This window comes from Elephas maximus, chromosome 10, assembly GCF_024166365.1.
Source record: "Elephas maximus indicus isolate mEleMax1 chromosome 10, mEleMax1 primary haplotype, whole genome shotgun sequence".
In the NCBI taxonomy this organism is placed as follows: domain Eukaryota; kingdom Metazoa; phylum Chordata; class Mammalia; order Proboscidea; family Elephantidae; genus Elephas; species Elephas maximus.
In genome coordinates, this window is record NC_064828.1 from 18,006,149 (window position 1) to 18,029,725 (window position 23,577).

The 23,577-nt window shown below is 41.9% G+C and overlaps 1 protein-coding gene across 1 annotated transcript in view; it reads right to left on the reverse strand.

Moving 5' to 3' along the window:
- Nucleotides 1–5,720, reverse strand: part of SPRED1 (sprouty related EVH1 domain containing 1) — a 127,515-nt gene extending 121,795 nt beyond the window's left edge. The window contains exon 1 of the mRNA XM_049897373.1: nt 4,651–5,720. Within this exon, the coding sequence (XP_049753330.1) occupies nt 4,651–4,682 (32 nt within the window). The 5' untranslated portion in view covers nt 4,683–5,720. The remainder of the gene's footprint in view (nt 1–4,650) is intronic.
- Between the last annotated feature and the right edge of the window lie 17,857 nt (nt 5,721–23,577).

Genomic DNA, 23,577 nt, shown 5'->3' on the forward strand with positions numbered 1-23,577 from the left:
TCGAGGATTTCATTTTTCTCGGATCCACAACCAACGTCCATGGAAGCAGCAGTCAAGAAATCAAATGATGTACTGCATTGGGCAAATCTGCTACAAAAGACCTCTTTAAAGTGTTACAAAGCAAAGATGTCACTTTGAGGACTAAGGCGTCCCTGACCCAAGCCAGGGCATTTTCAATCATCTCATATGCACGTGAAAGCTAGACAATAAATAAGGAAGACTGCCTTTGCATCAGCCTTTGAATTTTGGTGTTGGCGAAAAATTACTGACTATACCATAGACTGCCAGAAGAACAAACCAATCTCTCTTGGAAGGAGTAAAGTCAGAATGTTCCCTAGAAGCGAGGATGGTGACACTATGTCTTACCTACTTTGTACATGTTATTAAGAGGGATCAGTCCCTGGAGAAGGACATCATGTCTGGTCAGTGAAAATGAGGAAGAACCTCAGTGAGATGGGCTGATACAGTGGCTGCAACAATGGGCTCGAACAGCAAGGATTACGAGGATGGTGCAGGACCAGGCAGTGCTTCGTTCTGCTGTACATGCTATGAGTCAGAACCAATTCACTAGCATGGGACGTAACAACTCCATTAATCCAACCACACTTATTGGGGATGTACAGGCAAGCACTGTGATAGGCATACAGATGAATACGAGGAATTATATAGTAGTAACACAGATATAAGCAAATAATCACAATATCATATGGAAAAAATAGCAATATAAATATGCACAAAGTACAGAGGCAATACACAGGGAGGGAATATTAATATGTAGACCATATAAACAGGGAAATCTTTGGGGAAGAAATGATACATTGACAAGGAAAAGTTTTTTGGGGGTGGGAGTGACTCTAGGAATGAGAGCATATTAGTTTTAAGCAAATATAATTCAAGATCATAAAGTTTTAAGTGAGAAAGCAGAGTGAAATGAGGCTAGAGGAGGTAGGCAGTCATTCACCTCAGATTTACACAGATCAACTGAATTCCAAAGAATTATTTACATTATATATAAACTATATATAAACAAGCATTAGTTGACTTAACAGCACTCAGCTTTCCAATGCTTCCACTTGTTTCTAGAATGCTTTCCAATTATATGTACTTATCTGCACGTATTCATGTGTATACACATATATTATGTAGGGAGAAATATATCCGTTTACATATGCACACTCAGAATAACCTACTACTGGTGTACTGCTTATTAGTCACTAAATGATATAGCCACAAATAATTCCTTTTTACTTATGGAAAAATGATTCAAACCCAGATTATACCATACCAAGTTTATCACCACAAGTGACTTAATTCTCTTTAATTCTAAAGCCTAACATAATCTCAATTTGTTATGAGAAATCTTAGTACTATTTCTGGCTAATGGGAGCAAAACAAAATGCTTAATATTTCATCTATTTCACTGCTCCCAGTGCTTTGGCCTAACTGGAAGACGTAGTTTCATATATCATATACTCATTAAGTATTACATAATATGCTTTTAAATGTTTAAAACTGTATTGAGAAGGGTTCAACATTATAACACAGTATGGTGTTACCTACTGTAAACATTTGACTAGAGTATTACAATTTTTTAGAAATGAAAAACTGCCTACAAAAAATTATCTACAGCCCAGTTCCTCTAGTATTCAACACAAACCATTCCACTCTAGAGTGTATTTAGTTATCTTCTGCAAGCAAGATTTTTTAATCACAAATTTGATACAGTCTTAAGACAGGAATGTTTTATTCTATGAGAATCCCTTTCTTCCTCATTTGATTTGTCACTGTGCAAGACATGGCCTTATTCCTGATTAAATATATGCTCACAATCAACTTCTAAAAGCTGTCTATCTCTACACAAAACTGTTAACTTCAAATAACAGCATGTACTAGAGAATTTCAGAATCAGGCCTCTAAAGGCCTTAACCGGATTTTATCACAAACCTATTTTGGAAAGGTTAATGGTTTCCCAAGAAATTTGTGATTTTCCCTTTTTTTAAAAGGTTGAAATCAGGTAAAAAATATCCAAGAGTGTTAGGAACAGTTGCTACTGTAATCAAATCCCCTTAAATTGCGGTGAAAGTGTGTGTGGGGAGGGGAAAGGGGGACCTGTAAGGCCCAAATAAAAGTCTATTACAGGCAGTTTTCAACTATACCGCGGTCTTAAAGACTTCTGCCATAAAATACATCTCTCTTCTGTCTTCCCAACATATACAGTTATAAATAATTACCATTCCAAAGCAATACTTTATAGATTAATGATTAAACATATAAATTATTTGGACAAATGTTACATTCCAAAGAAGTTCACCCTTTATGGATTAGTTAATGCACACATAATGTTGGCTCTAGCAAAACTACCACATGAACATAGTACTAACATAAAACATTTTTTAAAAGTAAACACCCCCAGATTTTGTCCCCATGAAGTTAAAATCTGACGCTAAAATATGTTTATTCTTTGTTATCCTTGTCCTAACAAAACTAATATTATAGCAAAGTCCTGGAGAATAACTAATTAATAACGCAGGATAAATTTACAAAAACAGAATTCTATGAGTCTGAGTGGGGTAATTTCCAAGTTGCCCCACACTAAACTAGTACACTCAGAATTAAAAATTTCTCCCAGTAAAAACTGCCATTCTGTGTTTCAAGTAGCAACATATTTGGAATTAAACCGCTGGGAATATTTTTACTCATTTTAGTGTCACATCGGTATAAACGGATATTATAATTATACCAAAAAACTGCACTTTCAATTTGTCCACGGTATTTTAAAAAAGGTCCTTTAGAAACAATATATTTGCCATATGTGTCAACTCACATTCCATAACTTCCATTTCTATTAGCTGCAGCCACAGGAGGTAGTCAATATTTTACCGCTCCCCACCCCCCAAAAAACCCTGAAAAGGCCTCTTTCCCATCTCTAATATAAAACTTGACATTTTGATCAAACCTACTTGCTTAAAAGAAGATACCAATAAAAATTACCATCATTTCCTTCAGGAGTTTTAGCAGTTTTTCTCCTAACCAAGAGTTATCTGAGATAAACTTCCTGATCTCCCTCAAAGTAGGTCGAATCTGCCGAAGGCAGTGAGACAGTGTACTGCACTGTGAATGGACAGCCAGGTATTTTATGAATGGAGGCAATCACGTGATCCCAGCACTTCCCCGAACTGATATTTCCCACATAACTGTGTCAACATTCTGAGAACAGGGGTAGTTGTTAGGGTGTGCGTAGGTTTTTCAATTTAACCTAAAACTTCGAATTCTCTTTACTTTGTAAACTCAAAAATCTACGTGCAGTCAGTCCAGCTTCGGGTAGCTTTTCCTAGGAAATCCTTTCAAGATGTCCAAGGTGATGGATGTTTAATTATTTTTTTTTTATGAATGAAGAGTGCGCTATGCAAATGAGGGCGATTCACAAAAAGAGCGAGAACATGGCGGCCACTTCTGCTTCCAGGCTGCACTGACACTGCAGCAATTACCTCCTTCTGCACCCGCTCTTCCCAAGCCTGGGCTTTTCGGGGGGCGGGGGGACGGGGAAACGCGGCTGGGTGTTTGCTCGAGCTATTTTATGTTCAACAGGCCTCGGCTTTGGACTTCAAAGTTCGCTCAAAAAGGTCTGCCTTGAGGAATGCACTTTTAAAGGAATACATCTCACGAACTAGTCCTAGCTGCCTTAATTCCTTCCAACCCCCCCCCCCCGCCCCGAGACAAGCGAAACTTGAACTTAACGACAAGAAAACGGCGTGCTACCATTCTGCACAGAATTAAACCCTGTTCTCAAAGGAAGACCGTGAACGCACCATTATGCCTCGGGGTAGCGAGTACGTTAGAGCCAAACATTTAAAAGGCGCAGCATTTCGCTTGGAAAACGTAAGGACAGTCCAAATAAGCAAAAACTTCAAACCAGGGCCCTCTGGAAGTTAATGCAGGAAGTCATCAACGTGGTCGGCAACGTAAATATTGGAGAGACCACATAAACGGCACGTTTGAACATAGCTGAAGGGTAAAAATGACATTCAAGATCCTTCTACGCTCCTGAGGAAGCCATATCCGGTATTGGCAAAGGTAACACAGAATGGCCAGCGTCCCCCAGGCTCCAGGTGTCCTTTATCTTACTGAGCCCTAAAACCGCTTCCCTAGCCCCCATTTCCTACCCGAATCTTACAGATCCTAAGTCGGGGGTGGGGGGGGGAGGCTTAATCGGTATCTCAGAGTCCCTGACTCATCGAATTAAGATTCGAGAGCAGTGTGCTGCAGGAGGTGCTCCCACACATTAGCTGCCAAGGGAAGCAGCTATAAAGGAAGCAGGGTGAATGTCCAAGGCACGGTGACTGCTCTGCTAGAGGGGAAAAAGGACGGCCCGGGGGTCCTCCACGCAACGGAGTCCTCCCTACCCGCCTCCCTCCACCCCGTTACCCCACCTCAGGGACGCCCAATTGCCATCCCACCCCGACACGCAACCCCCTCCCCAGGAGAAACCACTAACACGGGGGGCTGCCACTAAATAAAACGGCTCCAGAAACAGAAGGTTATCTCCACAACTAGACGCAGCCAACTCTGGCGGGAGGCTGCAGGCTTTCCCGCAGCCGAGTCTCCGGCCCAGGGGTCTGCGGGGAGCATCGAGATCAGTGAGGCGCTTACTCGTTGTCAGAAGTCGCCGTCTCCTCGCTCATCTTTCCCTCACCGTGATCCGACCTGGAGATGGAGGAGGAACGGCAGGCGCAGGGGCAGCGGCAGCACCGAGGGGCAGCAGGCAGCGGCGGCCGGGGGGGCGCAGCGGCAGCGGCTCAGGGGCCTCACCATGGTGGACGCCTCACCCGGAACGGTGCCCCCCTAGCCGGGAACCCCGACCACCCCCGCAGGGGGGTGGCGGCGGCGACCTCTGCCGTGGCGACCCCAGCCTCTTCCCCGCCTCAGCGCCCAGCCAAGGGATCCGAGAGAAGCAGGAGGGTGCGTGTGGAGGAGCCAAGGCTTAAGGGCTAAGTGGAGAGCTTCTCCGCCGTCCACCCGGGTGGAGCGCGGCGGGGTCCGGCCAGGAAGAGCGGGAGGGCGGGCGGAGAACCCGGGAGCAGAGGCGGCGCTTCCCTCAGGGATGCGGCGAGGAGGAAGCAGAGCTCCGCTCGGTGGGGGCCGGCGGGGGGTTGCCGAGCCAAGGCTCCGGGCGGCGGCAGCGGGGTCCTGCCGGAGCCCAGCCCACCATCTCCCGCCTCGCCGCCGGCTGCCTGCTCAGTCCCGGGCGGCGACTGGGTCTCTCCTCAGGAACGAGCAGAACCGGGCGAGGGTCCCCGAGGCGGCGGCGGCGGATTCCTCTAGACACGCTCCAGCTGGGACTCCTCCTGAGGGGGGAGGTGAGGGCGGGGGGAAGGCTAGCCGATCGCCCCCGCCTCGGGCCGGGCGGGGAGAAGGACGGGTGGGCCCCGGGAGGCCGGGTCGTGAGAAGCCGCGAGGAGAGCGGCCGCAGGTCCCCCGCCAGCCGGTGCCCACCAGCAGCTCCGCGGGCCAGCTCCTCACACCCGCGAGGGGGAGCCGCGACGGGGGCGGCGGAAGCGCTCACGCCGCCCGCTCCTTCCGCCGCCACCGCTGCCCGAGCCAGGGGCGCCCGCGGGAGAAGGAGGCGAAGTAGTCCCTCGCGACTTCTCCCTGCTGCCTGCTTCCCCCCCGGGCCAGAGCGGGCAGAGGGTGCGGTTGCCCGGCTGGGTGCCCGGGCTGTGAGAGTGTGTGGGTAGGAGGACTAAAAACTGCGGCCTCCAGGCGAATCACTGCCACTGGAAGTCGTGTGCAGCATAGCAAGTTTCAGGAAAGTAGTTCCCTCCTCCCTTCATTTCCCAAATCGTTGTCGAGCCACTTAAGCGGGGAAAGGAGGAGGGAGGCGGAGGGATATGCGATCGCTTCGTGCTCGTGTGCTTGCACGCTGCGAAAGGGGGCGGGGGTGTGAGCTGCAAGAGGAGCTGCTCCGGAGGTTGCATTGTTGCGGCACGTTACTCCCCGTTACTCGGCTTGCAATCTGCGGTTGCTTGAACGGAGAGAGCAGAAAGACAGTGCGCTCAGAGAAGAAATTTGGAGGAGACGCCGTTCAGCTGTGTGTGTGTGTGTGTGTTTTCCGTGCAGAGCAAAGAATGAAACTGGCTTGAGTTCATATTTAGTTGGTGGGGGCTAGAGGGAGGGACTGCAGAGAGCTCCGCCTGCTGTCCCTCTGCTTGCATTGCTGCAGTCCTCTAGCTGCATGCAAAAACCAGAGTTAGTTTCAATACCTCGCTCTTCAGATTCTTACTGCGCAAGGGGTATTCACCGTGCAGGGCATTCATCTCCAAAAGCTGTAGTGGTTGTTAATGGAGAACGACTTCCATTGAAGCCCAGGGTAGGCGGGTTACGTGAATCTGGCGCAGCCAGAAGCACAGGAAATAACTCCCGCTGCGAGTGAGGTTGCATAACTATAGCGCAGAAGATGCCTCTGTGGCATGAACTGCGCTGAACAGAGGCGGAACGATTGTTGAATAAGGCAGCTGTCACGTTTGCATTGTTAAGAGAACGATGTATGCGTTCTTCTCAAAAGGTTTTTGCACAGAAACCTGCTGGCTTGAGGACTGGGGCCCAGGGTCTGCCGGACCTCAGGAGCTCCTGTCTCTTCAAATTCCATTATTCCTTCTCCTCTAGAGAGCCTATATGATTCGGCCTGGGGAACTGGGTCTCAAGTGCTCCCAAGTTTCTGACGCAGCTCTCCAGATACCAGGCTCGCTCTGTGCTCAATGCTTTTCTCGCTCTGTGCTCAATGCTTTTCTCTTCATTCTCAGATTCGTGAGATCTAAGAATGAAGGTTTCTGCTCCTGCCACCTTGAGGGGTAGAACAATTCCCAGGCAGAAAGAAGTGGGAGAATCTTGCAAACAAGCCAGCACGTCTCTTCTGCCATCCATCTCCAGGAAGTTTCAGGAGTGCTGTTGTCTGGGAGAAAAGATACACTAGCCTGTTAACTGTTTTTTGCATATAGTAAGTGCTTACTAAATGTTTGATGAATGAATGAATGTTTGACAATGACTAATTCAGTCTGCCCCAAAAAAAACATCCCGTGGATTTGAGCCTTCTTATGTAACCATTGGATTGCTTCCTGTCTTAGCAGCAGCATTATGCTTGCTCAAATGGAGTAAGAGACAATACTGGTGGCAGGAAGAGGTGAGGCAGGCTATGTTAGTCAGATGTGCCCTCTTACCCTGCCTTTTTGAACTTGTTCCTACAGAGGGCCTGTAACTGGGAATTCTATACTGGCCTCTCCTTCCAGTAACTGCAGCTAACCACTTCAGTCGCTTGGGTTTGATTCAAGTCCCGTCAGCTGTGCCTGCTTTTAAAAAAAAAAAAAAATTTTTTTTAAGGTAAACTCTGTGCCTGTGTAACATGGAGATAAAGCCTAACTCATAGTTGTAACGATTCATGAAGATATAGTACACATAAAGCACTTAGTACAGATTATTAGTTTGTAAAACAGAAATAAATGGCAAGGTGGGGCAGTTGCTCCGAAGGTTCAGCATTCTCTCAATGTAAAGCATTCAGTATCTTTGTTTATTCATTCAAAAAATAATTGTCAGGTGTCTTCAGTGTGCCAAGCTCTTGTTAGACACACGGCTTGACCCTTAATAAATAGCTATCAGAGTTACTGTAATTACGTAAGAACGAGGAGAGGGCAGTGTGGTGGGTCAGTGATAGAATTCTCACCTTCCACACAGATACTTGGGTTTGATTCTCAGCTGATGCACCTCAAACACAGCCAAGACGCATCTGTCAGTGGAGGCTTGCATGGTGTTATGATACTTCCAGGACTGAGCTTGAGGCAGAGCCCCCACAGTGTTGCATTAAAAAGCCTGTTTCCTTTGCTGGGCTTCCTCCCCCACAATGTTGCCTTAAAATCCTGTTTCCTTTGCTGGGCTTCCTTCCATGCCCCCACCCCCACCCCAGCTTTGCATTTGAATCCTGCCTTTGCTTGGAAGTTAGATGGAAACCCCATGGTGTGCCAGCACAGTATGATTAAGAATGTTGCTGATGTAACCTGTATGAACTCCCTACTTTGTAAAGCCCTTTAAGTGAAAGTTTACAAATCAAGTCAGTCTCTCATACAAAAACTTGTATATACCTTGCTATGTACTCCTAGCTGCTCTCCCCCTAACAAAACAGTACACTCCTCCTCTCTACCCTGTATTCCCTGTGTCCATTCAACCAGCATCTGTCCCCCTCTGCCTTCTCATCCCAGGAGCTGCCCACATAGTCTTATGTGTCTACTTGAGCCAAGAAGCTTACTCCTCACCAGTATCATTTTCTGTGTTACATTCCAGTACAATCCCTGTCCGAAGAGTTGGCTTTGGAATGGTTCCAGTCTTGGGCTAACAGAAGGTCCAGGGACCATGACCTCCGGGGTCCCTCTAGTCTCAGTCAGACCATTAAGTCAGGTCTTTTTATGAGAATTTGAGGTCTGCATCCCACTGCTCTCCTGCTTCTCTGTTGTGTTCCCTGTCAGGGCAGTCATTGGTGGTAGCCAGGCACCATCTAGTTCTTCTGGTCTCAGGCTGATGGTTTATGTGGCCCTTTCTGTTTCTTGGGCTCATAATGACCTTGTGACTTTGGTGTTTTTTATTCTCCTTGCTCCGGGTGGGCTGAGACCAATTGATGCGTCTTAGATGGCTGCTTGCTAGTGTGTAAACCCCTTTAAAAGTAACTTGTCTCCTCACCCTTGCGGAGCAGTCTTAGCAGTAGCAGCTTCAACCAACTCCTTTTCCTTGTACAACAAAATGAAGGTGCTTTTCCAATCTCCCACCTTGGTCTCTTGTTTATTGGCCAATACGAGTCATGCCAAGCAAGAACCTGGGGTTTCCATCTGGTAACATTTCTGGTGAGCCAGCTGGGAGTCATCTGCTTTATTCCTGAGATGGATCGGACAACAGACCAGCCCTGATGTCTGGCACCACCAGGAGATTTCTCCTGTAGACCTTGGGGCAGCTCTGAAAGCTGATCCTCCTGGACCCCAAAGATGACTCTATGGGAGACATGAAACATGCCTGGGTTGTTTGGTAAGTACCTAGGTAAGGCCCTAGAAGAGTCGCAAGAAGTGGGAGAAATTGACCATTGAGGGCATTAGAAATCTGAGGTTACTTGGTAAATAACAGGGTAATTCCTAGGTAAGGCCTTAAAAGAGCCCCAAGAAGTGGGAGGAATTGACCGCTGAGGGCATAAAAGGCTGAAGTACCTGTTAGCTTGGGGCACCAGATTAGGTTGTGTATGTGTGTGTGTATCCAGAGAATGGGGAACATTCCAGGGATCCCGGAACTGCTAAGACGCATCCTTAAGAACTGGGAACAGAGACTGGGACAGACATGGCTCTGGCAGCATGGTTGTCCCTTTCCTACTTTTGCCTCTTTAAATACATGCAGAATAAACCCTTTCTTTTTGCTTTACTAAACTCTGTTTTCATCCCACAAGAATTAATGGTGTAGTCGTTGCAGGGATTCTAAAGCCACGAATACAGTTGACCTCGAGGAGACCTGGACTTCAGAGCAGAAGCCAGCCAAAAAAAAGAAAAGAGGTCCTATCGTGGACCCATGTGTTCACACTCCCTGTCCCTTTAACACCAATGGGGTGAGTGCCCTTGGAAAACAAGACTTTGCTTATTTTTTTTGTTCTCTTTCTCAAGTTTTCTTAGGCATATTTGTTTTGAAATCTAGTTGTTTGATTAAGGAGAATCTTAGATTTTTTGCTTGATCGTTGGGTTAAGAGTGACGTTTACTAACTCTTTTGGTGAAATGCAGTTTAGTGTCCAGATTCAGGGCCTTGAAACATTAAAGAGACAATTCTATTTCAAAACAGCTCTGGGTCACTATATGCTGCAAAATGCAGGCAGAGGTTGACCAGTAAAAGCCATTAGGGCGGTGCTCAGCACAAGCCTTAAAGACTCCTGTGACAGGATAAAGTGGTCACAAGACAGGCTAGAGCACTAAAGAAAACCTGGGAAACAGGTCTGTTTTCCCAAATTTGCAGGGAGAAGTGGTAGCTCCATACCTGCTTTATGACATCGTTTCTCAATTAAAAAAAACCACAATGTTAAAATTAAAATCATCAGTAGCTACTTTAAAATACTTTCCAATTAAAGAAACTAGTCGCTATGAGTCGGAATCGACTCGAGGGCACTGGGTAGTATATTTCGGGTCTAAAATAAGAGACTAGGTCGCTAGCCAACAAAATGAATTAAGTTTAAAAAAAAAAAAAAGACACAAATGCTTGAACCTTAGAGCTTAACATTTTTGATAAATGAGCCTGGATTGCCCCTGCTACTGAGACACTGGTTTAGGGTTCATATTTAAAAAGACTATAAACTGAATATGCTAGAAGCAATTTAGAATTTCAGTGGCCACTTTGGGAAAACGAGCTTCCATTTGTGTTGTCCTGTCTTTTCCTCTTTGGAGAATGTTTGCTTGATACATAAAAGTTCTAATATTCCACCATCCGAGGCCCTGACAAGTTAATAAATTTTATTAATACCCATTTTTTTTTTTTTCCTTCCTGGGACTTGAGTCAAGAGAATGAGAGCGGGGCAAGATCAGGCCTCCCCAGCCCCCAGTCTCCCTAGCTAAGAATTGATGGATTCATTTACAAAATTGCTAAAAAGCTTTGGTATTTACTGAGTAGAAAGCTCTTCAAAATGCCCAGGCCAACTTAGACATATGTAAATGAATTGGGATGACCCAATCTTGTCTTCCCTTAGTCAAGAGAGTAAGGATGAGAGACTTAAGGTTATATCCATCTGAATGAATTGGTCAGCTGAACAGAAACTTTGTGATTTCCAAAGCTGATTGATAAAATCTTTAAGGGCTAAAATTTGATGGAGAAAAATAGTAAAATTTCAATAAAAACTTGGAATGTTTGAATAAACTTCCTTTCAACAATTATGTGTTATGATATACAAGCTTAAAATAATTTCCAAGACCTTTTAGGTAACTTACAGACAGATATTTGTCATAATTTAGGTTTATATACTTTTGCTTTTTATAAAACCAAAACCAAACCCACTGCCATCGAGTCAATTCCAACTCTTAGCAACCGGTAGAACGGCTCAATAGAGTTTCCAAGGAGCACCTGGCAGATTCGAACTGCTGACCTCTTGGTTAGCAGCCGCAGCACTTAACCACTACGCCACCAGGGTTTCCTTTCTTTTTACAGCACACACACAAAAAGGTGTGTGTGTGTGTATATATATATATATATTTGGGTTTGCTGATGAGTATGTTCATTTTAAAAGGATGTACTGTAAGAAATATAGAACAAAGACAATGCTTAAGAGGTTTATTAAAAAGAAATTTATCTAACATGGTCAAAAGTTTTATCTGACTAAAGTTTAATAGTCTAATTTATAAGACTTTTAGGAGCTTTAACGTTAAATAATAAATAAAACAAACAATTGGGTTTCTCACTGTTAACAAAAATTTTCTTTGATTCTGAGTTAAAGGATTAATTGACTCTTTGTGTAATATGCCTCAAAGACAAAGGTCCAGCCTCTTATTAAAATAAAATTCCGTAGTGGAAAACCAAGCTGCATAGCTTGAGAGAAAAAAAATTTTTTTTAATATCAAGGAAAAGTTCATTTAATACGTTATAAATTATATGGAATGTGCAGTCAAAAACAAGAGAAATGCCTGATTCTTTTTGGAAGAAAATTTATTATGTTAGTATTTTATGTTTTTGCCTAATATTAGACAGCAAACACATAGTATTATACCATAATTTTATCATTATTTCTTTATTGCTAACTTGGCCGTAACTTTATTTTCTGAATCTAGCATCAAACCCAGTGGTTTCACTGGGGCATTCACATAATTCACCTATGAAGTCTTTTTATTACTAGTCAGATATTTAGAGACTTGATAATCTTGGCACGTCCTAACTATATGGTATTATCCCTCAAAATTATTATGTAGTGTAGTATATCTGAAACTCTTTAAAAATAAGGTAAATCATTACATTTAAAAATACTTTTACCTAAAGTTTTTTAAAACTGACTTTATTTGGCTCTGAATTTTTATAATTAAGAGTATTATGTTTATAAATTAATCATGGCCATATTAAGATCTGTCGTCTGCGGGTAAGTTTTTACTTTGCTGATTTGGTGAAAACGTTTGACGAAAATCTCTCAACAAAAAGATGGACTGTATTAGACTTATGAAAAGAACTGTGACTAGACTGAATCAAGATTTCCAGAACTCTTATGTAGAACCTGATGAGTTCATAGAATGTTTTAGCCTGAATCACATGGAACAGAAATTAACATAAGACTGAGTAAAGGAATACTATGGGTTTTATGTGGCAACACTACTGATGTTTTAAGGTCCTACTTTCTGCATATAAGAAAACATTTTCTTTTCTCCTAAATTATTTAAGTAACGGGTTTAGATATCATAATTCTTGAGTTAGAAGTTCTTATTGGTAAACTTAGTAACATTGTAAATATCATAGCCAGAGAAATGTCTGAAATTCATTCAAGTTAATGATTTTACAAAATAGAATAGCATTAAAATTCCTATTAGTTCTCTCAAAAAAACAATTTTGTGACCTTTCTGCTTCTGAGAAAGTGACCCATGACTGTTAATAGGTAAACCAAAGAGGGCAAGAAGAACACTTAGTATGTTTTAAACAGATTAACTGAAGACCTCTAACAGAAAGGTCTATTCTATATTATCTTGTTAATCATGTCTTCTCTAATGAAAATCTGGTTATCACTTGTGAATTTTTCTATACCTTCTTTTTCCTCTAGACAAACTTCGTGTGCCCCTTATGGATGTATGTTTTTGTGTGGTAGATCCAACTGTACTAGTTTAAATGATCCCTTTCCAACTGACAGTTTACGTGGGCAATCTCTTGTTTAGATTCCTGGTGAATGCGTTGGCAACGCACTTTGAGAATTTTAAGATTACGTTTAGATATTCATAGTAATGATGCTAGTAAATATTGAAAAACCAACCCAAAACCCACTGCTGTCGAGTCGATTCTGACTCATAGCGACCCTATAGGACAGAGTAGAACTGCCCCATAGAGTTTCCAAGGAGTGCCTGGCTGATTCAAGCTGCCAGCCTTTTGGTTAGCAGCCGTAGCACTTACCCACTATGCCACCAGGGTTTCCAAAATATTGAAAAGGTAATGTTAAATTGTTACACATTATAAAACGAGTCAAAAAAAAAAGCCCACTGGTTCAGTACTCAGGGTGGGGTTGGTAGCTTTAGTTCTTATTATGGTATAGTTAAATTGAAAAAATCTTTAAGAAATTTATCAATCATTATAGGACAAATAACAGATGAAGTTGCTAATGAAATAAAAACAAAACAATCTCTGACCTCATTAGCCAAGGTGACATGAGATAACAAAATAGTCTTAGTTTTTTTAGCCCAAGAAAGAGTAAACTGTACTACAGCAAATACCTCTTGCTGTATTCAGAAAAGTAACACAAGAAAAACAAAACAGGATATACATAGAATTAGACAGCAGGTTACTTGGGTACACACTATGACACCCTCACAAACACCAAATTTATTTGGTTACATACCATCAAGAATAAAATACATGAGCTAAATCACTATTGCAAGAAATAATATTCTTAGTCTGCATCCTGATAGCGTTAGGCTTAATGAAACTTATTTTTCTATTGTCTTACACCCTTAAAAAAGCCTCAGACTAAAATGTTGATGTACGCTGAGTCTGCCTACATTGGCAACGTGATTGATGGGAACATTGTTCTTAAGATCCTGGTGAAGAACCAGATGGTATCCGGTGGAAAAGAGCACCATGAGTTTAAAGAGCCTACTGTGCCCGACATCTAAGAGCTCAGCCAAGTCCAGGTATTAATCCAATGTGTTATCTCCAATCTTCAATCAAAAGAAAAGAATGATTTAGGAGATAATATTGGAGCCATTATTCCCTATCCTTAAGCAGAAAGAATGTGACCCAGCTGGAGCTGGACTGACAAGGACTCAAAAAGACACATCTACTGGGCTCTGAGGTATGAAGATATTAGCTAGAACAATCTTTAAAATATATATATATATATATTTTAGGGAAACATTCACATAAAGAGGGCATAAAAGCCACTCTTGCTTTTGTTGTTGTTAGTTGCCGTCGCGTCAGTTCCGACTCATAGCGACCCTATGCACAACAGAACAAAACACTGCCCTACCCTGCGCCATCCTTACAATCGTTATTATGCTTGAGCTCATTGTTGCAGCCACTGTGTCAGTCCACCTCGTTGAGGGTCTTCCTCTTTTTCACTGACTCTCTACTTTATCAAGCATGATGTCCTTCTCCAGGGACTGATCCCTCCTGACAACATGTCCAAAGTATGTAAGACGCAGTCTTGCCATCCTTGCTTCTAGGGAGCATTCTGATTGTACTTCTTCCAAGACAGATTCTTTTAATATTTAGTAAATAGTTATAAACCAACAAGAAATCAATAGCCACAGTGAAAGGTGTAGGTCCAATATTTGCCCCTCTCCAAGAATATGCCAAACAATTCCAAGCTGGGCTATAGTTCAAAACAGAGAATGGTCCTGAATGACCAATGTCCAAAACAGAAATGGAAGAAATGAGGCAGAGCCCCCACAATGTTGCATTAAAAATCCTGTTTCCTTTGCTGGGCCTCCCCTCCCCCACCCCCACCAGCTTTGCATTTCAGTCCTGTTTTTGCTTGGAGGTTACATGTAAACCCCATTGTGCCTGTGTAGTATAATTTTAAGAATGTTGCTGATGTAACCTGTATGAACTCCCTACTTGTAAACCCCTTTAAAAGTAACTTGTCTCTTCGCCCTTGGGGAGCAGTCTTGGCAGAAGTTTGGACTGATTGCTTTCCCTTGTACAACGAAATAAAGGTGCCTTTCCTTTTCTCCCACCTCCATCTCTTGTTTATTGGCCAGTACAAATCGTGCTGAGCAAGAACGTGGGTTTTCTACTTGGTGACAGCGGAGCTTCCAGACTAAGAAGAAAGACCTGGCACCCTACTTCTGAAAATCAGCCAATGAAAACCCTGTGGATCACAATGGTCCCATCCATGAGTCAGGGGCTTACTCTACAGCTGCTAACAACTGCAAAGAAAGTTTACTCACTTGCAAAGGCCTCTTTTTCTTTCGAAGCAGATTTACATTTGTTTGAGGTTCTGTAGAGCAAAATTGTCGATAGGGACTTTGGTAGAAGATATGAAAACCATCTGGGCTGTCATGTACCAGGCACTGTGCTGGCCACTTTCACAAAGATTACTTACCTAAAGGGGTAAGTTGAGGTCAACAGCCTGAATTAATGCTTCTCAGATTGTCCCCCAACCCAAGACACTGTGACTAAACCATTCACCGCCTTTGATGTTCCCCACTCCATTCTCAGGACATATTTCTGCCCTTTTTGTAAGTGTTTTATAGTTCTCTCCTCTCATCCAGTTGCTGAAGACCTTATCAATTCTTTTTTGAAAACTGCCTTGGTCTGGACAGAGCTCAGAGTGTTCTCTGAAACAGAGACCATCCCACAATAAGACTAAGCCCAGGGGTCTTCTAGTCTGAAATATCAGCAGCTACCCTAAGTCCAAGAGGCCTCAACTGGGCCTTCAGAGAGACAACAGACTTAGCAACCAAATGCAGTGTGTGAGATCTTATTTGGATCTTGATTTGAAAAAAAGAAACACTTAAAAAATTTGAGACACTTGGGAAAATTGAACACAGACTAAAGATTTGATGATATTAGGAAATCAAAAAGAATTAATGCTTTTTTTAAAAATGTTGGTATTGTGGTCTTTTTCTTTTTTTTTTTTTAAATCCTTATCTTTCAAGGATACATTCAAAGTTTTTTACAGATAAAATTATATGATATCTGAGATTTACTTCAAAATAATTGTCATATTACTCACTGCTGCTGTAACAACTACCACAAGTGAGTGGCTTTAAAGAAGAAAAATTTATTTTCTCACAGTTCTGGACGCTGAAAGTCCAAATCAGAGTCACAGCCTTGTCAATTCCTCTCTTGCTGGTAGCCCCGGGTATTCCTTGGTTCCTTGGTAAACCTCACATAGTATCTGTCTTCCCCGGTGTGTGTGTGTGTGTGTGTGTGTGTGTGTGTGTGTGCACCTCTGTGTCAGATCTGGTTTTTTGTTTGTTTTTTATAATGCAGAAATGATTACATTTAGGACACACCCTACACTAATATGGCCTAATTAACACAGCAAAGAAAACAATATTTCCAAAGAGGATTATATCCACAGGTTAGGATTCCAACACACATTTTGGAAAGGCACAGTTCAATCCATAACAATAATCCAGTAGAGTGGGGAGTAGAAAGAAGTAGGTGGGGTATAGATGAAACAAGAGTGGTTATATATTGATGATGGATACATTCTCTCTACTAAAGCGCAGATTCCTCAAAGACCTAAACATAAAACTGAAAACTATAAAGATCATAGAATTAAAAATACGGTCAATGCTAGAGGCCCTAGTACATGGCTTTAATAGGATATAAACCATAACAATATACAAACACCAGAAGATAAGCTAGATAACTGGAATCTTCTAAAATTACACACTTATGTTCATCAAAAGACTTCACCAAAGAGTAAAAAGAGAACCTACAGACTGGGAAAAATTTTTTGCCTATGACAAATCTGACAAAGGTCTAATCTCAAAAATCTGTAGGCAAATCCAACACATCTACAACAAAAAGACAAACGATCCAGTTAAAAAATGGGCAAAAGATATGAACAGACACTTCACCAAAGAAGACATTCAGGTGGCTAACAGACACATGCGGAAATGCTCATGATCACTAGCCATTAGAGAAATCCAAACCAAAATTACAATGAGATACCATCTCACCCCAATATTACTGGGACAAATCAAAAAAACAAAAAAATACTGGAGAGTGTGCAGGGAGACCGGAACATTTATGCACTGCTGGTGGGAACGCAAAATGGTACAACATTTTGGAAAATGATACAGCGCTTCCTTAAAAAGCTAGAAATAGAAATATCATATGATCCAGCTATCCCACTCCTAGGAATATACCCTAGAAAAATAAGAGCTGTCACACAAATAGATATATGGACACCCATGTTCACTGCAGCGTTATTCACAGCAGCAAAAAGATGTAAACAACCTAAGTACCCATCAACACTACGGATAAACTATGGTACACACACAGCGGAATACTACACAATAAAGTACAATGATCAATCTGCGAAACATCTTACAACATGGATGAATCTGGAGGGCATTATGCTGAGTGAGTAAGTCAACCACAACAGGACAAATAGTATATGAGAACAGTATTATAAAAACTCATGAAAAAGTTTGTACACAGAAAGAAACAATCTTTGATGGTTACAAGGGAGAGAAATGGTGGAGAAGAAACACTAAATAGACAATAGATAGATGGTAACTTTGCTGAAGGGTTAAGTGTAAAAATGCCATGGGGGCAATGTCTGACCTCCTCCAGTCCCACAAGGGAGAAGGATAATTAACATCAACAGGTCAGACATGCCTCCTCTCTTGGACATCTTTACCAACTCTGATACCAACTGTTCCTCCCACAGCACTCTCTACTTCTCTGCTGGATTTGATAATTCATTGCAATGACCTCACAGAACTCACAGACCATACTCATGATTATGGGGTTCAATAGAGAAGTAACAGTTGCAGCCTCTTTTTCTCCCTCTCCCTCCTGCTTCTAGGAGCTTCTCAGCACAGGAATCCCAGATCCAAAGGACGTACTCTCCGCTTCTGGCTGTTCTTCTGTGGTGGTGGTAGGATCCTCCTTTCTGCGCTGGAATTGGCTCTTTTAAAGCAAAACTGACAAAGCACCTTGGTAGGCTATAATTACCCTATGACACAGTCCTGCCCAATCACCTGGGTGGGAGTTACAAGACCATGGCTACAAATGCCACACACAGAAGTAATTAATTCACCTCAGTAAGACAGTATACAATACTGGGGAAGTCACAAAACTTGACCAAGGTGAGGTCATGGAAGCTTCACAGACACATCCAAACTGCCTGAGGGACCAAATTGCAGTGGGGACCATGATCTCCAGGGACATCTAGCTCAAGTGGCATAACATAATTTATAAAGAAAATGTTCTACATCCTACTTTGGTGAGTGGCACCTGGGATCTTAAAAAGCTTGTGAGCTGCCATCTAAGATACTCCACTGATCCCACCCCATCTGGAGCAAGGGAGAATGAAGAAAACCAAAGACACAGGGAAAGATTAGTCCAAAGGACTAATGGACCACAACTACCACAGACTCCACCAGACTGAGTCCAGCACAACTAGATTGTGCCCCGCTCTCCACTGACTACCCTGACAGGGATCACAATAGAGAGTCCCAGACAGAGCGGGAGAAAAACTTAGAACAAAACTCAAAATCACAAAAAAAGACCAGACTCACTGGGCTGACAGGGACTGGAGAAACCCCAAGAGTATGGCCCCCAAACACCCTTTTAACTCAGTACTGAAGTCACTCTTGAGGTTCACCCTTCAGCCAAAGATTAGACAGGCACCTAAAACAAAATGAGACCAAATGAGCACGCCAGTCCAGGGGCAAGGAAGAGAAGTCAGGAGGGGACAGGAAAGCTGGTAATGGGGAACCCAAGGTCGAGAAGGGGAGAGTGTTGACATGTCATGGGGTTGGCAACCTGTGTCACAAAACGATATGTGTATTGTTTAATGAGAAACTAATTTGCTCTGTAAAATTTCATCTAAAGCAAAAAAAAAAAAAATCAACTATATGAGACAGAACAGTCAACAGTTACTTTAAAACAAAGATGAGAATATAAGGGGGCAGGGAAACTAGATTAATGGAAACAAAACACCCAGAACAGAAATAATGAGAATGTTCACGCATTGTGGAGAATATAGCCAATATCACTGAACAATTTGTGTAGAAATTGTTGAATGGAAGCCTAAACTGCTATGTAACCTTTCACTGAAAACACAATTAAATATTATTTAGAAAACAAATAAAATAAAATGTAGATTCCTAGACTCCACTCCCTCAGAGACTGTGATAGTAGATCCTCCATGAGGCCAACAAATCTGCTTTTACAGGAGTATCCAGGTACTTGGTCAGCCCTGCTTAGCCCTTCTACAACCACTTTTATCATCCTATCTGCCAACAACAACAACAAAAATCACTGCCATTAGGTTGTTTCCGACTCAAATAGTGATCCTATAGGACAGAGCAGAAACCCATAGGGTTTCCAAGGAGCAGCTGGTGGATTTGAACTGCCGAGCTTTTGGTCAGCAGCCAAACACTTAACTACACTGCACCACCAGGGCCCTTCTCCCAATATATCCCTACTTAAAACCTCTATTCCAGCCAAACAGAAGAGAGGGTGGCCCAAGGTATACCATGGGCTCAGACAGACATTGGTCAAGGCCAGAGGAATTGCTCAGCTAGGGAAGGTAGATTCAGCAAAACTTGAAAAGCCATATGAAAAGCTAAGTATATACAGATCATGGTTTCACCTTAAGTTCTAACCCGATTAAGTTGGTGGTAGTTAACATGAAGCATTAGTAAAGAAAGATTCTGTGACCATGTCAGGGCTCAGCAGGGAAGGTGACCCTTGTATTTGGTAGGTTGTGTTTCCAGGCCTGTGCAAAGGAGATTGGTCACAATAGCTGGTGCTTGCAGGTGGCTTTCTTTGCTACTATCCTCAGCTTTATGGCTTAACAACAGCCATGTAACCTATTTTAGATGATTATCAATATCATCCAAGGGCCAAGAATGGACGAGCAACAGCACAATTGCCAAGTAATTCCCAGTATAGGATAACATCAAAGTTAAGAAGGTAAATATGGGTTCTGGGTTCCAGGTAAGTATCAGATCAGGGTTAATAAGGACAGCAAAGATGCCCGTCCTTGCATAGGCTCTGGCAGATGTCACGTAGCTCGCCCATTCAAAGCTTTTTCCCCTCTTTCCAGACCACTCAGTCCATGATGATCACTCTTTCTTATGAACTCAGACTTGTCTTTTCAAATTCTTACCTTTTTAGAGGTAGAGCCAACATGATGCTGTAGACAGAAGTACCACACCATCCCTCCACAGCACGAACCTGAAAAAACTAAGCAAAACAGAGACAAACATCAGTCCTGGAGCCCTAAGCATCAAATGAAGAGATAACTCAACCAAGCACCAAATGGAATAATAAACTGACAAAGAGCAGAGAGCGAAGAGAGGTATGGAGTGGAGGTCCCCTATCAGCTAACACAACACAGATTTGCCATTATGGACTCCTGTCAGAGATTAGCAGACACGAGGTATAGGAAAGCAGTTTCACAGAGCTCCCAGCAGGAAACAGAGCACCCACTGGACCTACCTTGCTGCAGCATAGCTGAGTGACTGGCCCTGTCCATTGAACAAGTTTGTGAGAAGTATCGTGCCCACAGATGAGCAAACAACAAAGAACACACAGCCTGCCTGCTCAGACATAAACCAAGTAAAAAAGCAGGACGAAACAAACAAATCTACAATCAGTAAACAAAGAAAATAACTACTGAATGTCTCAAAGACAGCAGGCAATATCAAAACATATTTTTAAAAAAGGGACAGGATAGCTCCAGTAGGCATGTAAAATAAAACACCAGATGACTTTACAGCAAAATAAAAGGCACTTAAACTAACTGATAGGGAATTCAAATCTCTAATATTCAGATCTATCCAAGAGTTGAAGGAAAAAGCAGACAAAAATGAGGAAAAAATAGACAAAATCATGGAAAAGACAAAACAATGGAAGAATTTAGGAAAATAATACAGGAACAAAATGTTAAACCCACAACTAGAAATCATACAAAAACATCCTTCAGAAATCCAAAAGATAAACAAGATTTCAAAATTGGACAATGTCATAGAAGGTCTGAGGAGTAGGTTTGAAACAGTGGAAGACAGGATCAGCAAAACTGAAAACAAATACTTGGATATCACTTTGAGGATAAATAGAAAAAAGAATGAAGAAAAAATCCCTGAGAATGATGTGGGATACAATCAAAAGCAAAAATTTTCAAGTGATTGGAGTTCTAGAACGGGAAGAAAACAGAAAACATGAAGAGGATTGTTGAAGAATTGCTGACAAAAAACTTCCCTAATACCATGAAAGATGAAAAGCTGACTGTCCAAGAAGCTCAACAAACCCCATATAGGACAGACCCCAAAAGAAAACTACCAAGGCATATTGTAATCACGCTCATTGAAACCAAAGACAAAGAAAAAATCTTGAGAGCAGCTCAAGAAAAACTAAAAGTCACATACAGAGAGGAAACAATAAGACCAAGCCCTGATTACTCAGCAGAAACCATGCAGGCAAGAAGGCAGTGGGATCACATATATACAACCTTGAAAGAAAAAAACTGCCAAACAGGAATAATATCCTGCAAAACTCTCGTTCAGATATGATGGTGAAATTAGGACATTTTCATATAAACAGAAATTAAGGGGCTATGTGGAAACCAAACCAAACTTAGAAGAATTATTAAAGGGAATCCTTTGGTTTGAGAACAAACAATATAAGACAGCCAGAATCTAGGACACAAGATCCCACCAGGCAGATACCAACCTAGGAAATGAATTCTCAAGTGTTAATCAGAACTAAAAGATTTACAACAGGGAACCAGAGAGGTTAATCTGTAAATGACAACAACGTCAGAACAATAAAAGAGAATATAGATGGCGTAGGTATAGAACTTTTTAACGAAGACGAAGGATGGCAAGGTAATACCAGGTAATAAAAGACTGGTTCAAACTTAGGAAGAAAGGGTAAATTTCAAGGTAACCACGAAGAAAAGTTAACAAACCCACTCTCATCAAAATAAAGAAGAAAAACAAAGTCTCAGTAAACATAAAATCTACAAAAACAAAATGAAAAGAAAATCCACAAACAAATCTTTATCTTTTTGCCCATGCTATTTTACACTTGTCGCTATAGGGTCACTATGAGTCAGATATCAACAGCAACTGGATTTTTCTTTTGTTTACAGAAAATTGTTTTTTTTTCTTTTCTTTTTTAACTAATAAACTTCTTAAGAGTTTATGTTTGTTTTCCCAGTTAAATTTTAAGTGGCTTGAAGGCAAAGGTCACATTTCATATTTTTTTGGTGTTATCCTCTGTACTGATTTTAAGTAATGGAAACTTCTCAAGTGAAAAATTATGCTGAAGCTTTGTATATGTAGAAACATGAAGCTGTACTGACCGACCCTGTGGTGGAAACTCTGAGTCCCCTCTAGCTTCGTGTTGCAATTTGAATACTACTGCATCTCAGCATTTCACACATACCATGCCTTGCACTAAGTAAGCTCTCGGCAGATATTTGTAAATTTGACACACCAAAAGAGACAGCCATGCCCACATTTCAGATTCTAATAGTACATAAAACACATGAGTACATTTCCATTTCTAAAATTACCCTTAGCATTCTCCCTTAGCAGATGTTATTAAAATCTTGTATTTTAAAACTGTAGTTAATATGTTCCTAGATCAAAGAGGAGTCTTTATTTTCTTGCTGTACTTTGTTTAATGAATGATTTCTCTCTTTTTTTTTTAAGTGTAACCAGTCTCTTGGCTAATGAGCTCTGCCTCTCAGTGGAATTACTAAATGGTAACCATGTTTCTAAATAGTTTCCTTGCCTCTGGCTTGAGTCTGTTTCTCCATCACCAGAGTGTCCCTGTTCTTCCAAACTAATACAACATATAAAGGGTAAGTATGCTATTTTATTTTTCTCCCAAAGGACTGCAATTGTTGGTCCGGTAGTATCCGGTGAGTGTGAAACCAGTTTACTTTTAATGCTATAACTGCCTTTTACAGGAAGTTTCCACAAGATTACAACGAGTACAAGGGAAATGAGCAGTCTGCGATTTCCTCTATTTTCAGTATAATCTTAGCAGGGAGGATGCTTACCAGGCTCCACACTACTAAAAAAAGCACTCCTGCCTTACCATAACTCTCCGGAACAGCTTTCACATGCTCGTTCTTTGAAGGTTATATCTCATAGCAATGAACATGCAGGATTTAAATATCTATTACAAATTATTTCCAAGGGCATGTACATACAACACAAAATTAAGTACAGCAAAAGACTCTACAGAGTTCCTTGGATTTTGTTTTAAATATGGCATTTGAATTCCATTTTAGTCAGTGATAATTAGCCATTTTATAAAACCAAAACCAAACCTGTTGCTGTTGAGTCAATTCCAGCTCATAGTGACCCTATAGGACAAAGTAGAGCTGCCCCATAGGGTTTCCAAGGAGCAGCTGGTGGATTCAAACTGCTGACCTTTTGGTTAGCAACCATAGCTCTTAACCACCAGGGCTTCAGCCATTGTATAGGGCTTTAAAAATTTACAATGCCCTTCAGAAACTTATCTTCATAACGCCCTTGCCCAGTAAAAAAAGCCCAGTAGGTATTATTTATTATCCATTCCAATTGACAGAAAGACTTAAGAACTTAAGATCAGAGAGGTTAGGTGACTTTCCAAGAGTCACACACTAGTAAGGATGTGTAAAAATGGCATGGGGTGACATCTGACATCCT